The sequence below is a fragment of the Chroicocephalus ridibundus genome, chromosome 1 (assembly GCF_963924245.1).
Source record: "Chroicocephalus ridibundus chromosome 1, bChrRid1.1, whole genome shotgun sequence".
NCBI classification, from domain to species: domain Eukaryota; kingdom Metazoa; phylum Chordata; class Aves; order Charadriiformes; family Laridae; genus Chroicocephalus; species Chroicocephalus ridibundus.
Window position 1 is genome coordinate 102,143,980 of NC_086284.1, and position 18,264 is coordinate 102,162,243.

At 39.1% G+C, this 18,264-nt stretch overlaps 1 protein-coding gene across 2 annotated transcripts in view; it reads right to left on the bottom strand.

Annotated features, from left to right (window-relative positions):
- Positions 1 to 18,264, bottom strand: part of SIM2 (SIM bHLH transcription factor 2) — a 60,541-nt gene that overhangs the window by 32,861 nt on the left and 9,416 nt on the right. For both annotated transcript variants that reach the window (XM_063345727.1, XM_063345736.1), the window contains exons 3-4: positions 15,571 to 15,660; positions 9,080 to 9,188 (exon numbers count right to left, since the gene is read on the bottom strand). In XM_063345727.1, the coding sequence (XP_063201797.1) occupies positions 9,080 to 9,188; positions 15,571 to 15,660 (199 nt within the window). The remainder of the gene's footprint in view (positions 1 to 9,079; positions 9,189 to 15,570; positions 15,661 to 18,264) is intronic.

The window sequence follows — 18,264 nt, forward strand, 5'->3', positions numbered from 1 at the left end:
CCCTGGCATGCGTGGTCAAAACTGATCCAAGTAAGAGAGAAGAAATAAAACAGTTAGACATACTTTCCTTCCTCCCTGTTACACTGCAGCATCATATATACACATGCAGGCTACAGGCTTAAGTGTATACCTTTGAGAATACTACACCTTCTTTTTAGCAAATGAATGGTACTAGTTGAATGACAAAATATAAAGGCCTTACGTGGCAAAATTGCAAATTACACATATAGAGAGAGCAAGTTCCTACACACATACTAAGATGAAAACTAAAATTTGTGGGCTGACTTGGTTTGCTCTGGTAGTGCTCCTGCTGTGGTAGGAAAGCAATCGGTTCTGTTGTCAGCCATTGTCCTAAAGTTCCAAACTTGCACAAACTGACCAAATTTCCTCCCCATTTGGACAGTTTTTTCTGTGTCCTGACTGTATTCAGAATCCTGTCAGTGCTGCAGAGGGTAAATTGTCTCTATTATCATTCTGGTCACACAAACTCAGCTGTTTGCTAGCATTTGCCCTAATTTTCCTTTGCTCCTGTAAGTGATGCTTCCAAACTTTTCTTAGAGAAGAAACTCAACAGGCACTAGGAAGAAAGGAAAAGAATAGCTTTTGTAGTCTGAGACACTCTACTCTTTTTGGTATACTTTACTGCTAATTACCAACAAAAAAAAGATTTTTTTAATGGGGTGCCAGCTGTCTGGCCTCTTTTCCACTTTTGTTCATCCGAAATAATAATATTTTCTAGGTTTCTCAAGTTTAAACACTAACAAACTGTGGTAACAGGATCATCATGTTAAACTGTTACCTTTCAATAACAGTCCTCCTGTAAAATATTTTTAAATTAATTAAAATAAAAATTCCTAACAATATTGGTCTTTTGCATGCATACTACTAGAAAAATGTCTTTAAAACTTAGTGTAAAAAAGATCTTTCCAGCTGTACAATTTTCTATTGCCTTCTTTTAATATCAAATAAGATGTGTGTAGGGACGATGTTCTTCCTTGAGAGGAATGCACTGGCATTTACTTCTTCGCTGACTGAAAAGGTGCCCTTTCTCCACTCTCAACCAGAGTGGAGAAAGCCTGACATAGTGTATTCCACATTCCTTGTGTAACTTACTTTAGGCTTATAACTAATCATGTAAGAATTATCCAGTTGTTAACAGACAACTGGAACATTTACAATAACTATAGTATTCCTATTTCCCTTTGTCTGTTCTGGGAATATTAATAAACTGCTTTTAGTACGCCATGCCTTGATGTACAAGTCAGCAAAAGTTGGGAAGCTATAGACAGACATTTTAAAGCATTAAAATCTCCGAAAAAGCATATCAAAACAATAAAAGACTCACAACGTCAAACCATCTGACTCCAAATACACACATAAGAGCAGCATACAATGCTGAATCCCTCCCAGCTTTGCTTAATTGCTTGTCTCAGTCAACCTGCAGAGCAAATATCTATTTCAGTTGCTTGCTTGCTTGTATTCAGCTGCAGTGATGACAGATGCACTGAGTAGTCATACCCAGCTTGCACTCCCCTGATACTTCATGCAAAAATGTCCTTGTTTATTCTTATAGATATGGTTCAGGAGGAAAAGCATTTCCCCAAAACCTCCAGATGGTTTAGTAAGCGTTACTATCCTGCTACAAGCCTACCACTCTATGCTGCTAACTGTTAAAGTAAGCTTTCTGCAAAAACGGTTGGTACAGACACACTTTTGACAACAACATCATTTGAGGCCTTAAGGTCCAGACTTAGAATGATAGAATCATAGAATAATTTAGGTTGGAAAAGACCCTTGGGATCATCGAGTCCAATCATCAACCCCACTCTACAAAGTTCTCCCTTACACCATATCCCTTAACACCACACCTAAACGAGTCTTAAACACATCCAGGGATGGTGACTCCACCACCTCCCTGGGCAGCCTATTCCAGCGTCTGACCACGCTTTCCGTGAAGAATTTTTTCCTAATGTCCAGCCTAAACCTACCCTGCTGCAGCTTGAACCCATTCCCTCTTGTTCTATCGCTAATTACCTGTGAGAAGAGACCAGCACCAACCTCTCTACAATGTCCTTTCAAGTAGTTGTAGAGAGTGATGAGGTCTCCCCTCAGCCTCCTCTTCCTCAAACTAAACAGTCCCAGCTCCTTCAATCGCTCCTCATAAGATTTATTCTCCAGGCCCTTCACCAGCTTCGTTGCCCTCCTCTGCACTCGCTCCAGCACCTCGATATCTCTCTCATATTGAGGTGCCCAGAACTGGACAGAATACTCAAGGTGTGGCCTCACCAGTGCTGAGTACAGGGGGACAATCACCTCCCTCCTTCTGCTGGTCACACTATTTCTGATACAAGCCAGGATGCCATTGGCTTTCTTGGCCACCTGGGCACACTGCTGGCTCATGTTCAGCCGCTTGTCAATTAGAACCCCCAGGTCCTTTTCTGCCAGGCAGCTCTCCAGCCACACTTCCCCAAGCCTGTAACGCTGCATGGGGTTGTTGTGGCCCAAGTGCAGGACCCGGCACTTGGCCTTGTTGAAGCACATTCCATTAGCATTGGCCTATCGGTCCAATGTAATCCAAGTCTCTCTGTAGAGCCTCCCTGTCCTCATGGAGATCAACACTCCTGCTTAGCTTTGTGTCATCTACAAACTTGCTGATGATACACTCTATGTCCTTATCAAGGTCATCAATAAAGACGTTAAACAGAAATGGTCCCAACACTGAGCCCTGAGGGACACCACTTGTGGCCCGCAGCCAGCTGGATTTAACTCCACTGACCACCACTCTTTGGGACCGCCCATCCAGCCAGTGCTTGATCCAGCAGATCGCATGCTCATCCAGGCCATGAGCCGCCAGTTTTTCCATGAGAATTCTATGGGGGACGGTGTCAAATGCTTTTCGAAAGTCTAGGTAGACAACATCCACAGCCTTTCCCTTATCCAATAATCGGGTCACCTTGTCATAGAAGGAGATCAGGTTCGTCAGGCAGGACCTGCCTTTCATAAACCCATGCTGACTAGGCCTGATCCCCTGCTTGTCCGTTATATGACTTGTAATGGCACTCAAGATGATCTGCTCCATGACCTTCCCTGCTACCGAGGTCAGACTGACAGACCAATAGTTTCCCGGATCCTCCTTTCTGCCTTTTTTGTAGATGGGAGCTACATTTGCTACCCTCCAGTCCATTGGGACCTCCCCAGTTAGCCATGACTTCAGGTACGTAATGGAAAGTGGCTTGGCGAGCACTTATCGTGGCATGTGCATCCCAGCTTGGGTCAGTATGTTGTTTCCTCTAAAGGGCATGCTACAGGGAGCTGGGTGGAGTCAACAATCCTGTTGCAATCCTCAACATTCAGTCCCTGAAAACCTGCCACTGTTTCAGACACATTCAAAATGCTTATCACCTCTGGACAGGGCACCCTGTAACACTCATTTCACAAACCACTGTCAGCATTGTATCCCCCACAATGCTGGTACCAAATAATTTGCTGCTGAGCTGTAGCAGCTTAGACTTACTAGCCTGACAGACATTTAGTTTTTTGCAGTATGTGAGGTAAGGAAAGGGGTAAACTCCTCATATGCCTCCATGAGGTTATGAAGCTATTGTTGGCTAGGCAGAATTTTTCATGATGCTACAGCCACAACCTTAGTGCAGGCCTCCTGATGATACGCATCATGCACTGAGTCTCTACAGTCAGTCATAAACGTAACCGTGCAGCCTTCCAAAATTCAGAAACTACTGTTACCTCATCATTTCCACCCAACCACCCTGCAGGATGACTACCTTCTGCCCCAGCAGGAGAATCTCATCCAGTGGACTCAGTTTGTTAGTTCCACTACTTGAAGAAACAGAAAAGAAAATCTTTCAGAGTTGTAAGTGCTCAAGAAAAGACAGCATGCATCAAACCCACTTCTTTACATGCTAAGAAATCATTTTCTCAGCCCTATACCATGAAACAGTTCCCAGGTTCCTGTTAGTTAAGTGTTGCATATTTTAGGATAGAGGCACAGGAATCTCGATATCAGCCTACGCCACAGATACGGATGGTGTAGAGTGTGCAAAACTGAGGTGCCTTCACAGGTACAAAACTAAGCCAGAACATAGAAAAATGCTGCAGACCAGAAATACATTAAGTAATATTTGGAAAGGCATGAAGGGCCAGTGAAGTCATCTGAGATCTGAGCACAGCCAGTACACGTCATTTGAAAAAGATATCAAATTATTCTTTTGTTTGTTTGTTTTCCTTTTTCTGCTAACCCATCCCAGTTCAGTATAATGGATTCATTTTATTACAACTGGAGCAAAGTTGGCCCACAGACTCATGTGAGGTTGTTCACTGAGGCATACCCTACCTTCAACGTGTATGTGAGAGAGACGATTATTTTTCACAACCCCAGCCACCCTCAGAAAGAGAGTACAGCTGTTGGCTTCTTTCATAGCAAGGGATCAGTACATATTACTTCACATTTTCAATGCTGTAAAGGCATCTTAAGTAAAAAGGCATCTTAAAGACTTTGTAAGTTAAAGCTGAAATTCTCCAAAGCCCCCACAGATCATGGGGCTTATGGCTTTCATTGAGTCATATCTTACAGACTTTAAATGCCAGAAAGGAGCATTAGATCATAGGTCTAACCTGTACATTGCAGCTCATTAAACTTCACTCAGTTACTCCTGTGCTGAGCTCAGTAACTTCTGTTTGCCTAAAGCATATCTTCTATAAAGGCATACAGCCTTGATCTGAAGACATCAAAAGAGGAAGAAACCACTGCTTCCCTCAGTATTTTGTTCCTGTGGTTAATCAAACTCCTAGTTATAAATGTATGTATTATTCTAATTTGAGCTTTTGTGGTTTCAGTTCACAGACATCGGTCCTTGATACATTTTTTCTTCTAAAACAGTCCTTTAGTTCCCAGTATTTTCTTCGCTTGGAAGTACGCACACACAGTAATCAAGTCACCTCCCAATCTTGTTTTTGATAAACCAAACAGATGGTGTTCTTTTATCTCTCATTATAAGTCTTTCCAGTCCTTCAATCATTTCTGTGGCTCTCTTCTGTACTTTCTCCAATTTTTTCCTTTTTTTTTTTTTGAAGTGGACAACAATTATACAGAAAAATCCAATGTCCATTTCACTAATACTGTATAAAAAATACAATTATTCATCCTTGCTATTCCTGTTCACTACTCCCTTGCTTATATGTACAAGGATTTTCCATTACCCCTTTTTGCCACAGCATCGCAACAGGAGCTCACACTGAGCTGTTTGTCGTTTATGACCTTTAAATGCTTCTTAGAGTTGCTGCCTTCCAGTTTCTTGCCCCAAAAGCTTTCCTTACCATAATTTGCTGTAGCACCACATTGGACTTATCTAAAAAATGATGACACAACAGCTAGTTCACCAACACCCATTTCCCCAAATTTTACTACATTTAAGATTGCTATGAAGTCACAGCTTCTGGAAGCATGTGATTATTCAAGAATTTTCACTATCTTTTAAAAAAACAAAGTATCTATCTTCTATGTTTGAAGATGTGCTTTGTTGTACATTAGGAAGTTCAGGGCAAACTTAAAAAAAATAAAAAGTTGTAATTTAAAAAGGCTTATGCCTTTTAAACTAATATATCATATTTTGAGTAATAGGCTGAGATATCTGAAGAAAAACAATGTGACAGTAAGCATTATATAAAGAAATCCACACTGTATCTGATTTTACGGAGTGAGCAATAACTTGCATTTCCCTGAGAAATAAAAATCATGCAAATAAGATTTCTAGAGCTCAACAGCTACAAGGCTTCTGCCTTTGTTGTTGGTCTTTCAGAGAAGATTCTAACGAACTGATGAAGCACTGGAAATACAAGGGGAAGTTTGAAGAGAGTAATGAAGGACAACAAGGAAGATTAAAAGCAAACAAAGAAACAAATAAAGGGATACCATGAAAATTTACAAAGACTGTAAAACTGGAGGTCAAAAATAATCTGAACTCTGGGTTATTCAATACCAGTAACAGAATACCACCAAGTATAGATATGTATGTTTATGTTTGTGATTTTATTTCTACCATAACAGATCTTATCCAGCTAAAACTGATGAAATAGCAACTGACCTGAAAATGTATATACGTATCTGAGAATTAGCTGAAGAACGCACCTTGAACAAGTAAAGTTACATGAGCCAAGCTGTAAATTCGTGTTATGAACATCTGTGTCAGCATTACAATACAGATTTTACTCCTGAGTAATACTACAGATTGGAGAGATCTAGAAAGCAATAAAGTTATAAAAGGAAAGTTTTTATTCGACCCAGTGACTTGATGGTTCAGATGTGTTTTAAAAGATTAAAGAAGATAAAATCAAACAGAAATGACCAAAAAAAAGCGCTCTTTAAAAGTCTGTTTTCCTTTTTATTACAAAATAAAGCCACTTTCACTCAACTTCCCTCTGTCCTAAGTTATTTGTAAAATTCCATGTTTTATTTAAATATTAAAAATGTCTATTAAGATACAGAGAGAAGCTGCTTCATTCCTGTCATTTAGTAAATAGGCTTCAGGGCCTCACTGAAGTAAAATAGGAAACCTGCTTTGATTTGTGTGGTCCAGGTAATTTCAGGTTATATCTCAAGATTAAATGTACACGCTGCAGAAGAGGGAGCTACTGGCACAGGGAAGACAAATATAAGTAAATATTTGGTCACTCTGTTCATTTTAAAAAGATTTAGCTATGGATTCTGGATATTTTAATACTCTTGCTCCATGCATTGTATGGGGAAGAGACACACAGAAGTAAGATTTGCATAAAATAATCCCTATGCAAACCAGAATACAGCTTAGCTCCTTTATTTATCTCTCCAAGTCTAGGAATTCAAATAAGATGCTGTTGTTTTGAGTTTTTTATCAATTTCCTCTACTACACAAAATTTTACACAAAATAAAACATATGTAAGAGCATCACATTTCAAAATAAATTTTCCTTTACCTTTGCACTATTGAGAAACCAGAGCTTGATGCTAATAACAAACAGCATCTATGCAGAATGAGGCAAAGAACACTACAGATAATGATGCATATATCTGGGGCTAATTATACTATCAGCAGAATTTCAGATTGAAACAGTTGCAAGTAAACCGAAATGAACAGTTTCAATTGTGTGTAAAGTCTTTTCAAACACAACCAGAACAGAACAGAATTACACTTAACAGTGAGGAGAATTTGTTAAGGAAATAAAGAATTTGACCATAAGAAGCCAGAGGGACCTGATTGTTTCAGAAAACAAATGCTGACAGGCAAGATAAGCACCCAGGGACATCCAAATATAAGCAAGAAACAGGCAGTACCTAGTTCTGAACAAAAACCCCAACCTTCTGGAACTTCAATACTAGTGTGCTGTCTCACTGCTTCTAGTAAACCAGAATCATGATACTAAATAGAGAACAGGGAGAGCATTTGACATAGACATTAGTTCCAATCAGTTGCCTATTACTTTAAATTTGTAAAAATCTCCAACTAACAATTTTTAAAAAAAATATATTGTAACAAAATCAGGAGGCTCTTGCCATTGGCACAACAACCGGTATAAGAATGTCTTACTACTAATTCTGGATACCAGCAGCATTGCATGAAAGTAATGGATTTGTACCAGAGGTATCCCCTCTGTTTATCAGTAAAGTAGGAAAAAGGAAAAAAAAAAATTTTTTTTTTAAATCTCATAATTTAAAAAAAAAAATCCCTGACAGAGGACTGAGTAAACTATGAAATAGTCAAGTCACAACTAGAATCAGAAAAGTCCAAGAAAATAAGAGTTTGTCTTTCAAGACACAAAGGTTACACACGACAACCTGTTTGGGGAGGAAGAAGAGAGAAGGAGGCTAAGATAGTTCTTCCATTTACACCACTCAGAGCAGCACATATGCTTTCACGTACATTAAACTTCCCTGCATGCAGGGTTCTTCACTGATGGAATCATAGCAGTCAGAACTGTGGTGAGATCACCAAGTACAGAAAATGCACAGGCACCAGGACTGCAAAAAAAAGCCAGATCCTAAACAGAAATGCAGTGCAAACCCAGAGCTCCACATGCTTTTAGGAGCTGTGTCTTAAGTTAAAATTAGCAGGATGTGAGCTCCAATTAAGCAATTATGAAATATATGTGGAAGTATGTTGTACATGACGGAGCCAGATTATTTCTGATATTTTAAAGTTCAAAGAATTGCCCTTGAGGAAACCAAAGCTACGAAGAAGATAGTGCGAAGATGAGCATATCTTTGTTAGTTATATAGTAGTTACAATACTGAAGTAACAACTTAATACACAAGAGTTGTGTTAATATTTATGTGTGGTGTCTGAGCACAGACAGGGTGGACAGTCTGATCCAGGTGTTCACATTATCAATAAGAGTTCTGCTGTCTTCCCTGACACTCCATTCAGCTTAGCATCATGCTGTATGGGTACACGTAGGTGAATCATCTGCAGCACCTGAACAGGATGTGTGGAAAGGCTTGGTGAATCAGCGATCCAGTATCAAGGCAAGAGGACATTATTTTCCTGGAGAGATCACTTTTTTTTATGAGAGTTTCTAAATGCAGGTCATTTACAAAACCCATTTTATCTCTTCCTACAGTGGAGGGTATTAGGCCGGCTTTTTGTCCAAACTTCAAATGTAATGGTTGTTTTTAGAACATTAAAACTGTCCTCCTGTTTCCCAATTGCCTAATGTATTATTCTTTTTTTTTTTTCTGCTAAGACCACATAGCTGCAGCTGTGCACATCTAGACCATTGCAACATTCCTGCAACCTCAGCAGTAATGACAAAATGAAAGAGATGAAACAGCCACTGGGCAAAACCTAAAAACCTGTTTGAAACTGCAAGGACTCCATGGCATGAAAAGCTTTATTTATTCTAGGATACCTTATTCCCTTTACTACAAAAAACCAAAATCCTGGGTCACAGTTTGAAGTTCATGCTCCTCCTCCAGTCGCGTACATAACTTCATAGTGGATAAATACGAACTTGTTACATTTCAGCCTAAGGTTGTTACTTTTTTTTTTTAGTTTTTCAATGGTAGTTTGACCACAGATCACAAAAGTACCTTGTAAGAGGTGAGGATGAAGAGGCTGGTGAGCAGTAAGAACAGCTGTCATCTCATCATGATCGGAAGGATGTATGTACTCATAAATGCTATTACCAGTAAGTTCCACCTGTGAAGAGACATGTAACACATGAAGCAGTGCAGCTGTTTGTTTTTTTTCCGTATCCCAAAAGTGCTCTTAAGTAACGTGCATACGCTGCATCTGGGTAACTATACACCATTTTTAAAACATTAAGTTGAATGTATCAAAACCGTGTTCCAAATTATACCCATTAAACTGAACTAATTCTTTCTTCAGCAGTAACTAATATTATAGAGGCTTTTGTGGGAATTTCTGGTGATGATCCAGATACAGAAAAGCTGCTACTAGAGAAAGCTGTCAAATTAAGTGAGCAGCTAGTAGGGAGCTACTAGAGCAGCTGTAGAAATGTTAGATTGCCACAATCTATGAACTGTATTAATGTCTCTCAAGAAGACAGATATAAAAAAAAAAAATAATGTTTATACAGGTTCCCAGAAACTATCACCTGCATTCAGCTGGCAGATGAGCCTTCAGAGTGAAGCCTCTAGACTTACACATTTCCTTTGTGTGTTTTCAAAGATGGCCTACCACACTCAATGCACAGTAGTGCAAAGTGTTAAGAACAGTAGCCAATGAATTCAAAAGGCAGACTTCTGTAGATTTTCACGGGCACTGGATTGAGCCTTCACTGCTTTAAGTAAACAGGCACAGTAAAAACTAGATCTATCTTAAATATCTGTGTATTCCCTCTTCTCATTTGAACTTTGCTTGCTCAGGAATGTTTCTGTCTTTCCCACTGTTGTACCCATAATAACTGTTGCAAAAAAAAAAAAAAAAGAATGGCATGCATCATATGTCCTTTTTGCTAACTATTTGCCACGTATAAAACTCACCAACAAAAGTCTCCAGATAGATGCAGTAATTGATTTAAGGAGTGAACCAATACTTTGAGCCTGTGTTTTAAATTAGTGTCAGGCTGCCCAATTGTTCTGTGTGGCCTGATGTGCCTTGGGCCCCCAAGATCAGAGACAGCTGAGAGGTGAAGTAATTTAACCTATTCTTCTGAGCCAATCCTACTGATTTGCTAAGATGTGTGAGTTGCCTTTTCTTTGGAATAAATGAAGTTGTCTACCCCACAAAGCAATCTTTTTCCGAAAATGTTTCTCATCATTCCATTTTCTGCATTATTCATGGAATGTCTCTTCCCAAGACTATGCAAACTAACTTTTTTTCAAGACATCTATTCCCCACTGCTTCTTTCCAACAACCACTCCCTGCAAAAACAAAAACACCAACACTGGTTTGATATTCTAACCAGCATAAAATTTCACTGAATAAGGAAAAAAAGAGAGAAAGAGAGAGAGAGAGAGAGAAAGAGAGAGAGAGAGAGAGAGAAAGAGAGAGAGAGAGAAAGAAAGAAAGAAAGAAAGGAAGGAAGGGGAAGAAGGAAGGAAGGAAGGAAGGAAGGAAGGAAGGAAGGAAGGAAGGAAGGAAGGAAGGAAGGAAGGAAGGAAGGAAGGAAGGAAGGAAGGAAGGAGAAAAAAGGAAAGGAGAGATGGAGAGAGAAAAAAGAAAGATAAAGAAATAAAGACAGAGAGAAAGAGGTGAAGAAAAAGAGAGAAAGAGAGGAATAAAAGAAAGGGAAAGGACAAAAGGGGGAGAGGGAGAGGAAAGGATTTTATCTACATTTCTTCATTTATATAAGTTTCTCAGTTCTCCTTAAAAAGCACTGGCTGTTCCTTTTCAGGACTGTAGCAGGTGGGAACCTGTTATAGTAACACCCCATATTCAGGCTTTAGTGGCGGGGGAGGAAGGAGAACATACAATCTCACTGGAGTCATGCTTCTCAATGCTTACGTTTGTTTTTAATTACACGGGGGAAAAAAAATATTGTAAATGTCCATAGCTATCTCCATAAATAACATAATCACCTACAGACATATAAAACTGCTTTAAAAAAAAAATCTCTTCACTCCATGGTGTTGGGCATTTCGTTGGAACACAAAAAAAATTATCATTGCAAAAATGCACAGCTGTGGTCAGTGTTCATACGAAAAGGAGAATCACTTATGACCCTCATCTTATTATTTTATCTTTGGCTAATAGTGATTTTGCTGAAGGGCATGTTTTGCCTTTGAAATTAGAACAATTGTATCAGTGAATACGGCTTCCGAAAAAGAATCCTTCATGGGTGGCTATGTGCAAACAATCTCTTCCTTCAATATAAAGATTTTCTTACAAAAGCAACACAAACCAAGTTGACTACTAACATCAACTGTAGACTTCCAAAAGATCTTGTTGCATCTCGGTAGAGTATAATCATAACCACATCAACATGCACAACTCTCTTACAAAGTATAACTCATTGGTATCTCTCGCTTTTCCAAAAGTCACTACCTGTTTCAAAATGACTACTCAGAGAAATATACATTTGCTGACAGGATTCACAGGACTGGACCCAAGGTCACAATTTTATTGTATCCCAGGGCTTATATCTAAAATTCAAAACTGAAGTGCTTTGTCAAACTAATGACTAGCTTTTCTCGTTATACACATAGGAATATTTTCTGCTCTGATGTATGCATTTGCAACCACAGCAAAATCAGCAGGAGGCGAACATACAACACTGAAACCAAAATTGACTGTAAAAATGCAAGTAGAAACATAAAGCCGTCAGCAAAGAGATGGAGGCTATGTAAGAGTCAAATAACCAAAATATGTATACATAATTTTGAAACTGACCACAGTCTCCTGCTACGCATAGTGCATGCATGCTATTTTAAAGCCTACAATGAAACACTGGAAACTTAAAAAAATAAATTATATGGTTCAATTCATAAACCTTCTAAAATCCCATGCCTCAGGCTTATTAAACCAGCTTCCTCGATGCAGCTTTTTAATATCTGTAAATACCTGCTTACTACCAAATATCACTGTTTCCTACTAAGAGGGTTTTTATGTGTAACTCAGCTGCACATTTTTTTCCTGCCAAGAAACAATTCATAATAAACACAGAGGACTAAGTAGATGGATTCTAGAGCAAATAATTACATATTTTGCCTTTCATATACTTATTTGATGAAAGTAAAATAAACTCTTGGAACAGTTTAGATATTTGTGGTTAAACATTTCAAGACTTATCAAAAGTCAAAGATAAGCTTGGCTCCCTCATGGACCCAGAAAATGGCTGGAATAAGCTCCAGACTTTCAAAATTAAAAAAAAATATGTATCTTTCACCATTGTTTCCTAAGAGGATTTTCCTCTCCACTCTGTGTCGTTGGACTCTAAGGGGAAAAAATATTTGGGGAATTTGAACCTATTTGTTATCCATGGAAAAAAAGAGGCAAAGAATTGGCTCTCTCAGCTAGTACAAGTCAGTTCGACACTGGTCTGAGGCCAGCTGAAATTAGATGGAGGAGGAGGTCCTACCCATCACTATTTACAATATTTACTGTTAAGAGTTGAGAGCAAAGGCAAAATCCAAAGCCACAAATTGACAGGTCCACAAATGAAGACGCAGCCTTTTCAGAAATATTGTTTCTGATTCTCTGATGCTGCTGACAGAAGTGAGTGAAGTAGTGCTGAAACTCAATGTTGGTTTTAAATTTTAAACTAGCTTAACTACACCAACCAGTGAAGGGTTATTCAGAAGCTCTAATTTCTTTCTGCTGAAGTTAAATTCAAGAACAACTAGAAGATAAAGGCTACTGTAGCAAGTCTCCAAGAATATCCTGCAAAATATTTTTACATGGACTTTTATTTAGTTTAAATATATACTTTTAAACAAATTGCACTTTAACTGGAAATTGATGTGTGGACTAGTTAATTGACAAATTATTTAATAAAAAGGCCTTTCTGTGCACACCCTAAAAGATTTTCTACAATCATCATCACTCTGGTCTCAGCTTGTATTGGCTGGAGCTCTATAAGAGCACTTGTTGAAAATATAGTGTGGGATTATGACCTAGTGAGGGAGACTTGCAGAACTTGCTTCTACAAACCAATCTCATTCTTGTTGATGTCAGTGGCAAAACTCCCAGTGATTTCCAGAGAAGCAGGAACAAGAACTCATTTAGAGCCCTGGGAAGCTTACAGGAATATCCTAGCATTAATGTATTAATGTCCTAGTACATAGCAGTAGCCTAGTATTAACGCTAGTACTACTTAAAGCAAAATTGTCTCTTCAAAAATAAAACATTGAGAAATAGCAAGAACAGATTAGATGATAAAACAGTATGAGGAAAGAATGAAAACATCATTGCCTTGTTTAGCTTGGGGTTTGTATTTATAAATAAATTTTAAAAAGTGCACTGTGAAACTGATGGAACACTGAGTTTTAGGAGTCTAAAACATGCCCTTAAATTTCACATCCCTCTGTCCTCTCCAATGTACAGCTTTCTGGGGAGTTCAAGGATACAGTCCATTCATTTACAAATCTCTGCTAAAGTGAAGTATTTGTGATTTTGCTGATTAAACTGAGTTCAATAAGCAATATGACCAAATCCTCTAGTTTTCCTCAGCACCTCTTGCACTAAGGGTTTATAGATATTTACATGTGCAATGCACATGGAATTCAGTCTGTGCAGAGGGCCGTAAGGGCATGAGGGCTAAATATGACTAAAGCCTGTATGACGCTTTCAGTTCCCTCTCCTTGAACACGGCCAAGTCTATTTAGTGCCCTACTGATCCAGTTCTTTAATTTCACCAGATGACTGGATGATACTCAGACCTACAAGAATTGATGACTTGATATTCCTCAAAAAGAAAGAAAAGAAAGAAAAGAAAGAAACAATTTCTAGACAAAGCCTGGAAGATCAGTTAGCACTTATCAAACAGCAAGCAGCACAGGACAATGAGACTCTACTTCAGCACAGACAGATGGGAACACTCGGTGCTTTGGAATAATTGTACTGACTAAATGAATCTATTTAAGCAGTCAGCAGCATGGTGGATCTTTTCAAAAGTTAGGGCGAGAAAAACTTTCAATAATGCTGTTGATTCAGAGTAGAAAATATGGCCATTATCTAGGAAAGTTTATTCTAAAACAAAGTAATATTTAAAGTAATTTGAACAAGCATTAAATGTTATAAAACAACTAATACTATACTGTAACAGACTCAGTTGAACAAACTGGTTGAACTAAGAATGTTCCCTGGACACATTTTTAAAAGTTGTCAGGAAAAAAGTATCCACACAGAATACTGATTCTCAAAATTACTTTTTCTAAAAGAGATTACAAAAACAGGGATTGTAGTTGCCTTTGGATTTAGAAGTGATGTTTATGAGATTATATACTTGCCTTTTCTAGCTATTTAGACTTCTATTTTTTCTCACAGCTACTAATTCTAATATCACTATTATAAACACACATCCAAAGAACTTCACAGTTTTTCAATCAAAAATATTAGTTACTAAAAAAGTTAAAGTACACATGTTATCTCCACATTTTAGCCCCTTCTCTGTTTGTTGGAATAGCCATGGGGCATATTCCACAGACATTTTCAGAACATCCTGTGCTCTCTCACCCTCATCTCCTCATTTTTCTTCCCTCTGCTAGTCTTTATTTCACTGTATTTAACTCTCAGAAGTGTTTGAGCTGCAACTGGTTCTGAAGAAACAGTTCTGTTTCTTGCAAGTCTCATCCAGGGCCCAGTGAAATTAATTAGGAGTTTTTCTATTGGATTTGAGCAAGCTTTACGTCAGGTGCCGCCAATGAATTTGTGTAATACATTTACACACAAAGGTATGGAAGCTTGCACTCTGCAATAAATTCAGGCTATTTGCCCTTGTGCCTGTCCCAAGAAGGCAAAAAATTAGAAATGTCCTTCTAAGAAAAAAAAAAAACACAACAATAAAAAAAACCTTATACTTCTTGTGCAGAACAGTAGTAAACTGAATTTTATGAGTTCTATCACAACCATATAAAACGCTTTACTGAAAAGACCACTGAGCTGGAAAAACTCAGGAAAAACTACCCTGAATTCCATGTGAACACTCATAAATCTGCCCTCCTTTTCTTTTTTTCCTAAAGCACATTTACCATAAAACTCATGCTCCACGTCAGATTTCCTCTCTATTTCATAGCAAGTCTCAATATCTTACACAATCTAAAACATATAGACTTGAATTCTAAACTTTATTTCAGACGTATAGCGTTACCACACAGGCAATAGGTTTGGGTTTCAAGCTCTGTATATACCTGCAATTTGCAATACCATATTATTTATTACCCTTCTTAAAGGTAATGAGGAGTAAAATACAATGAACAAGAAAAGATATAAAGACAGTCATGATGTGGCTGTAAGTAACGGGAACTTGAATATTTAAGTAAGGCCATTTGTCAGAGAACAAAGTCGAAGCTTCAAATACCCCTAAACACAATGACACTATATACATGGCAAGGTACTAACGTTGCATTCCAAATCCAGCATCTGTATTTAACAGATAGACAGAATAAATCACTCATACCTGAGATAAGCCAAGATGTACAGACGCTGTTTCTGAGATGTACATTATTTTGCCATCTGATGCTACCACGAAAACAAAGCCATCCAAAGTCTGAAAAGGAGAAATATGTAGGGTAAAAAGCAAGCACTCTGTTTAAACCATTTACAGTAAAAAAATTTTTGAAGTCTTTTGGAGGAAGATTGCTATCCAACTTCAACAGCAGCAAACAGAAGCAAAATTGAAGCAACAGAAACCTTTACCTGATGCTGCCCCAAAAGCTCTATGACACACGCAGACATTGTGAAAACCAATTCATTCCACCTACAGATGCTAGCTTTACTGTTTCACTTTAAGTTAACATTCTCCTGTTGATTCTGGTTATTTTAGTACTTAGTACAAATCCTGCGCTATGTAGTACTTAGGGGAAAGTCTAGTACTATGCAAGCCATTTTTTATGGTATAATTGGCAGACACAGCTTACCGCTACTTGCAATATATTTAATGGTACCGTAAGCAATGCTTTAAATTTCTTTGACTATATTTTTAACGTCTTTCTGAACAGAGGGCTGTCTGCTCTGTAGCTATGCAAACTTAGGAAAAGAAAGTAGAATAAACCAGCATTCAAAACTTTATCAGTCTTGAAGAGAGATATTTATGCTCATTATGTGTATCCTTACAGTTTGTGTATCTTGACTAATGGTAATATGTAATGCAAACTTGAGGTCCAATCCTACAAATTCTTATTGATGGGATATTGACTGGAAGGTAAATATTACTTGTGTGAGTAAAAACTAAAGTTCAATTTAGTCATATATCATTCATATGAAAAAAAAACCACAATGCAAACAGTACAGGTTAGCCAAAATTGGCCATGATTTGGACATACAAACTTTCAGTTTGGGGCACCTTGATTCTTCAGTGCACAGTTTGAGGCATTTTTTCAAAAGTGTCTGATGTTCTCAGTCAAAAAGTATTCGTGATCTCTAACCAGTTTAGGAAGCCTTCGTCAGCACATACATATGAACGTTATTGGAAAATATATGTGGAATAGAAAAAACATTTTTACAGTCCACAGATAAAACAAACGTCTATTTTAATTCATCTTTTAAGCTACTGAACCAGGAGAGAAGCAATAAAATCCTGTATGCTTCATGTTCTTACAGCGCTGCCCCAATAAGAAAAATATTCCACATGATTCTCTGGCCTACTAACGATTCTACAGCATGTAATTGAAAACAGATTACGCTTTGCCTTTACTTTTATTCTTTTTTGGAACATAAATTAAGTTTTGTAGAAGTATTTAAATGGGAAATAAATTATTGCATCCTTAGCCATAACTTTGCTTTTAAACACTGTCATCTTGCAATTGCTCTGCCCAGTATCATAACTAAAACCGTGTCAATGCTTCCATTACTGCATTACATGGTGCAGTAGGTCTCTAAATTTCCTATACAGAAAAGCATATTGAAGCTGAAGCTTCACATGTAAGGTTTGAGTCTAAGAACCCTTGAAAAAAGTTTACAGTAAATGAGGGTTTATTAAATTGTTAAGCATTCATCATTCAGAAATAACTGAACTGTAAAACGAGTATTACAAGTGAATAGCATATAATATTACTCAAGTTCATTTAATGCCAGACAAAATGTGAAATGGCAAACAGGGAGGAGAAGTAAGTGTAAGAACAGTTATTTTTATGCTATAACTAGATAGGTATTTTCTAGGTAGCACAGTGATTCTGAAATCAGCCGACAGGACACCAGCTACTCCAAACGGAATTTTCAAGGCTAGAAATGCCTCCACATGAGATAACATTGAGCCTTATCAATTCCAGTTTACCACACGCGGTCAGTAGCGGAGGCTTCAAACCACTCTACCCGGCAGCGTGCTCTCTGCGGGGCTGCAGGGAGGAATAAATAAAGAACTCTGCGCGTCGCACGGCTTGCCCGGCCGGCCCACCCGGCCGGCCCACCCCACCGCCGCTTCACCTCCCGCCGCCTACCTGAGGAGGGGGCTGCGCACGGCACTCCGGCCGCCGCCAACGGCCGAAGGCGCGAGGCGGGCGTTAACGGCCGGGGCGCGAGGCGGGCGTTGGGGCCAACGGCCGGGGGCTGCCGGGCCCGAAGGCCGCCGGCTGGCGGGGAGGAAGGTGGGCGAGCCCTCCTGGCGACTGGGCGGGGGGAAGCGGCCACAGACAAACCCCCTACCCGCCCCCCCCGCTCCCCGACCAGGGTTTCTCTGGAGGTTTTTATCCCCAGCCAGAGCGAACAGTTAAAACAGCTCGAGCTCTGTGACCAGGAATTAACCTCCCACAATAAAAACGGCCGTTAAATGATTACGGTTTACTAGGTCTTTAAAATCGGGGGAGAAAAACCCTTGCTGTATTAAGTTTTCATATAAAAAAAAAAATAGAGCTAAAGGTAATTTTTTTTTTCCTCTTTCCACGCACGCCCCGGCTACGACTTCCTAAGCTCCCCTGCGCAGGGGGTAGGGGGCAATTCAGAGGAATTCCAGAGCAGATCGACGGGATTGGGAACAACGTTATTTCCAGGTGCTAACGTCCATGGGAGACCTAACCCAGGTGCTCACACCCCCCACACACCCCCGCGGCGGGAACCCCGCATTCCCTTACAGGTTTCCCCTCCCGAGCCACCGTCGGAGAACGGCGGTCCCCGGTGGCCGGCGCCCCTCCAGCCTAAACGCTCTCCCCCACCCCTC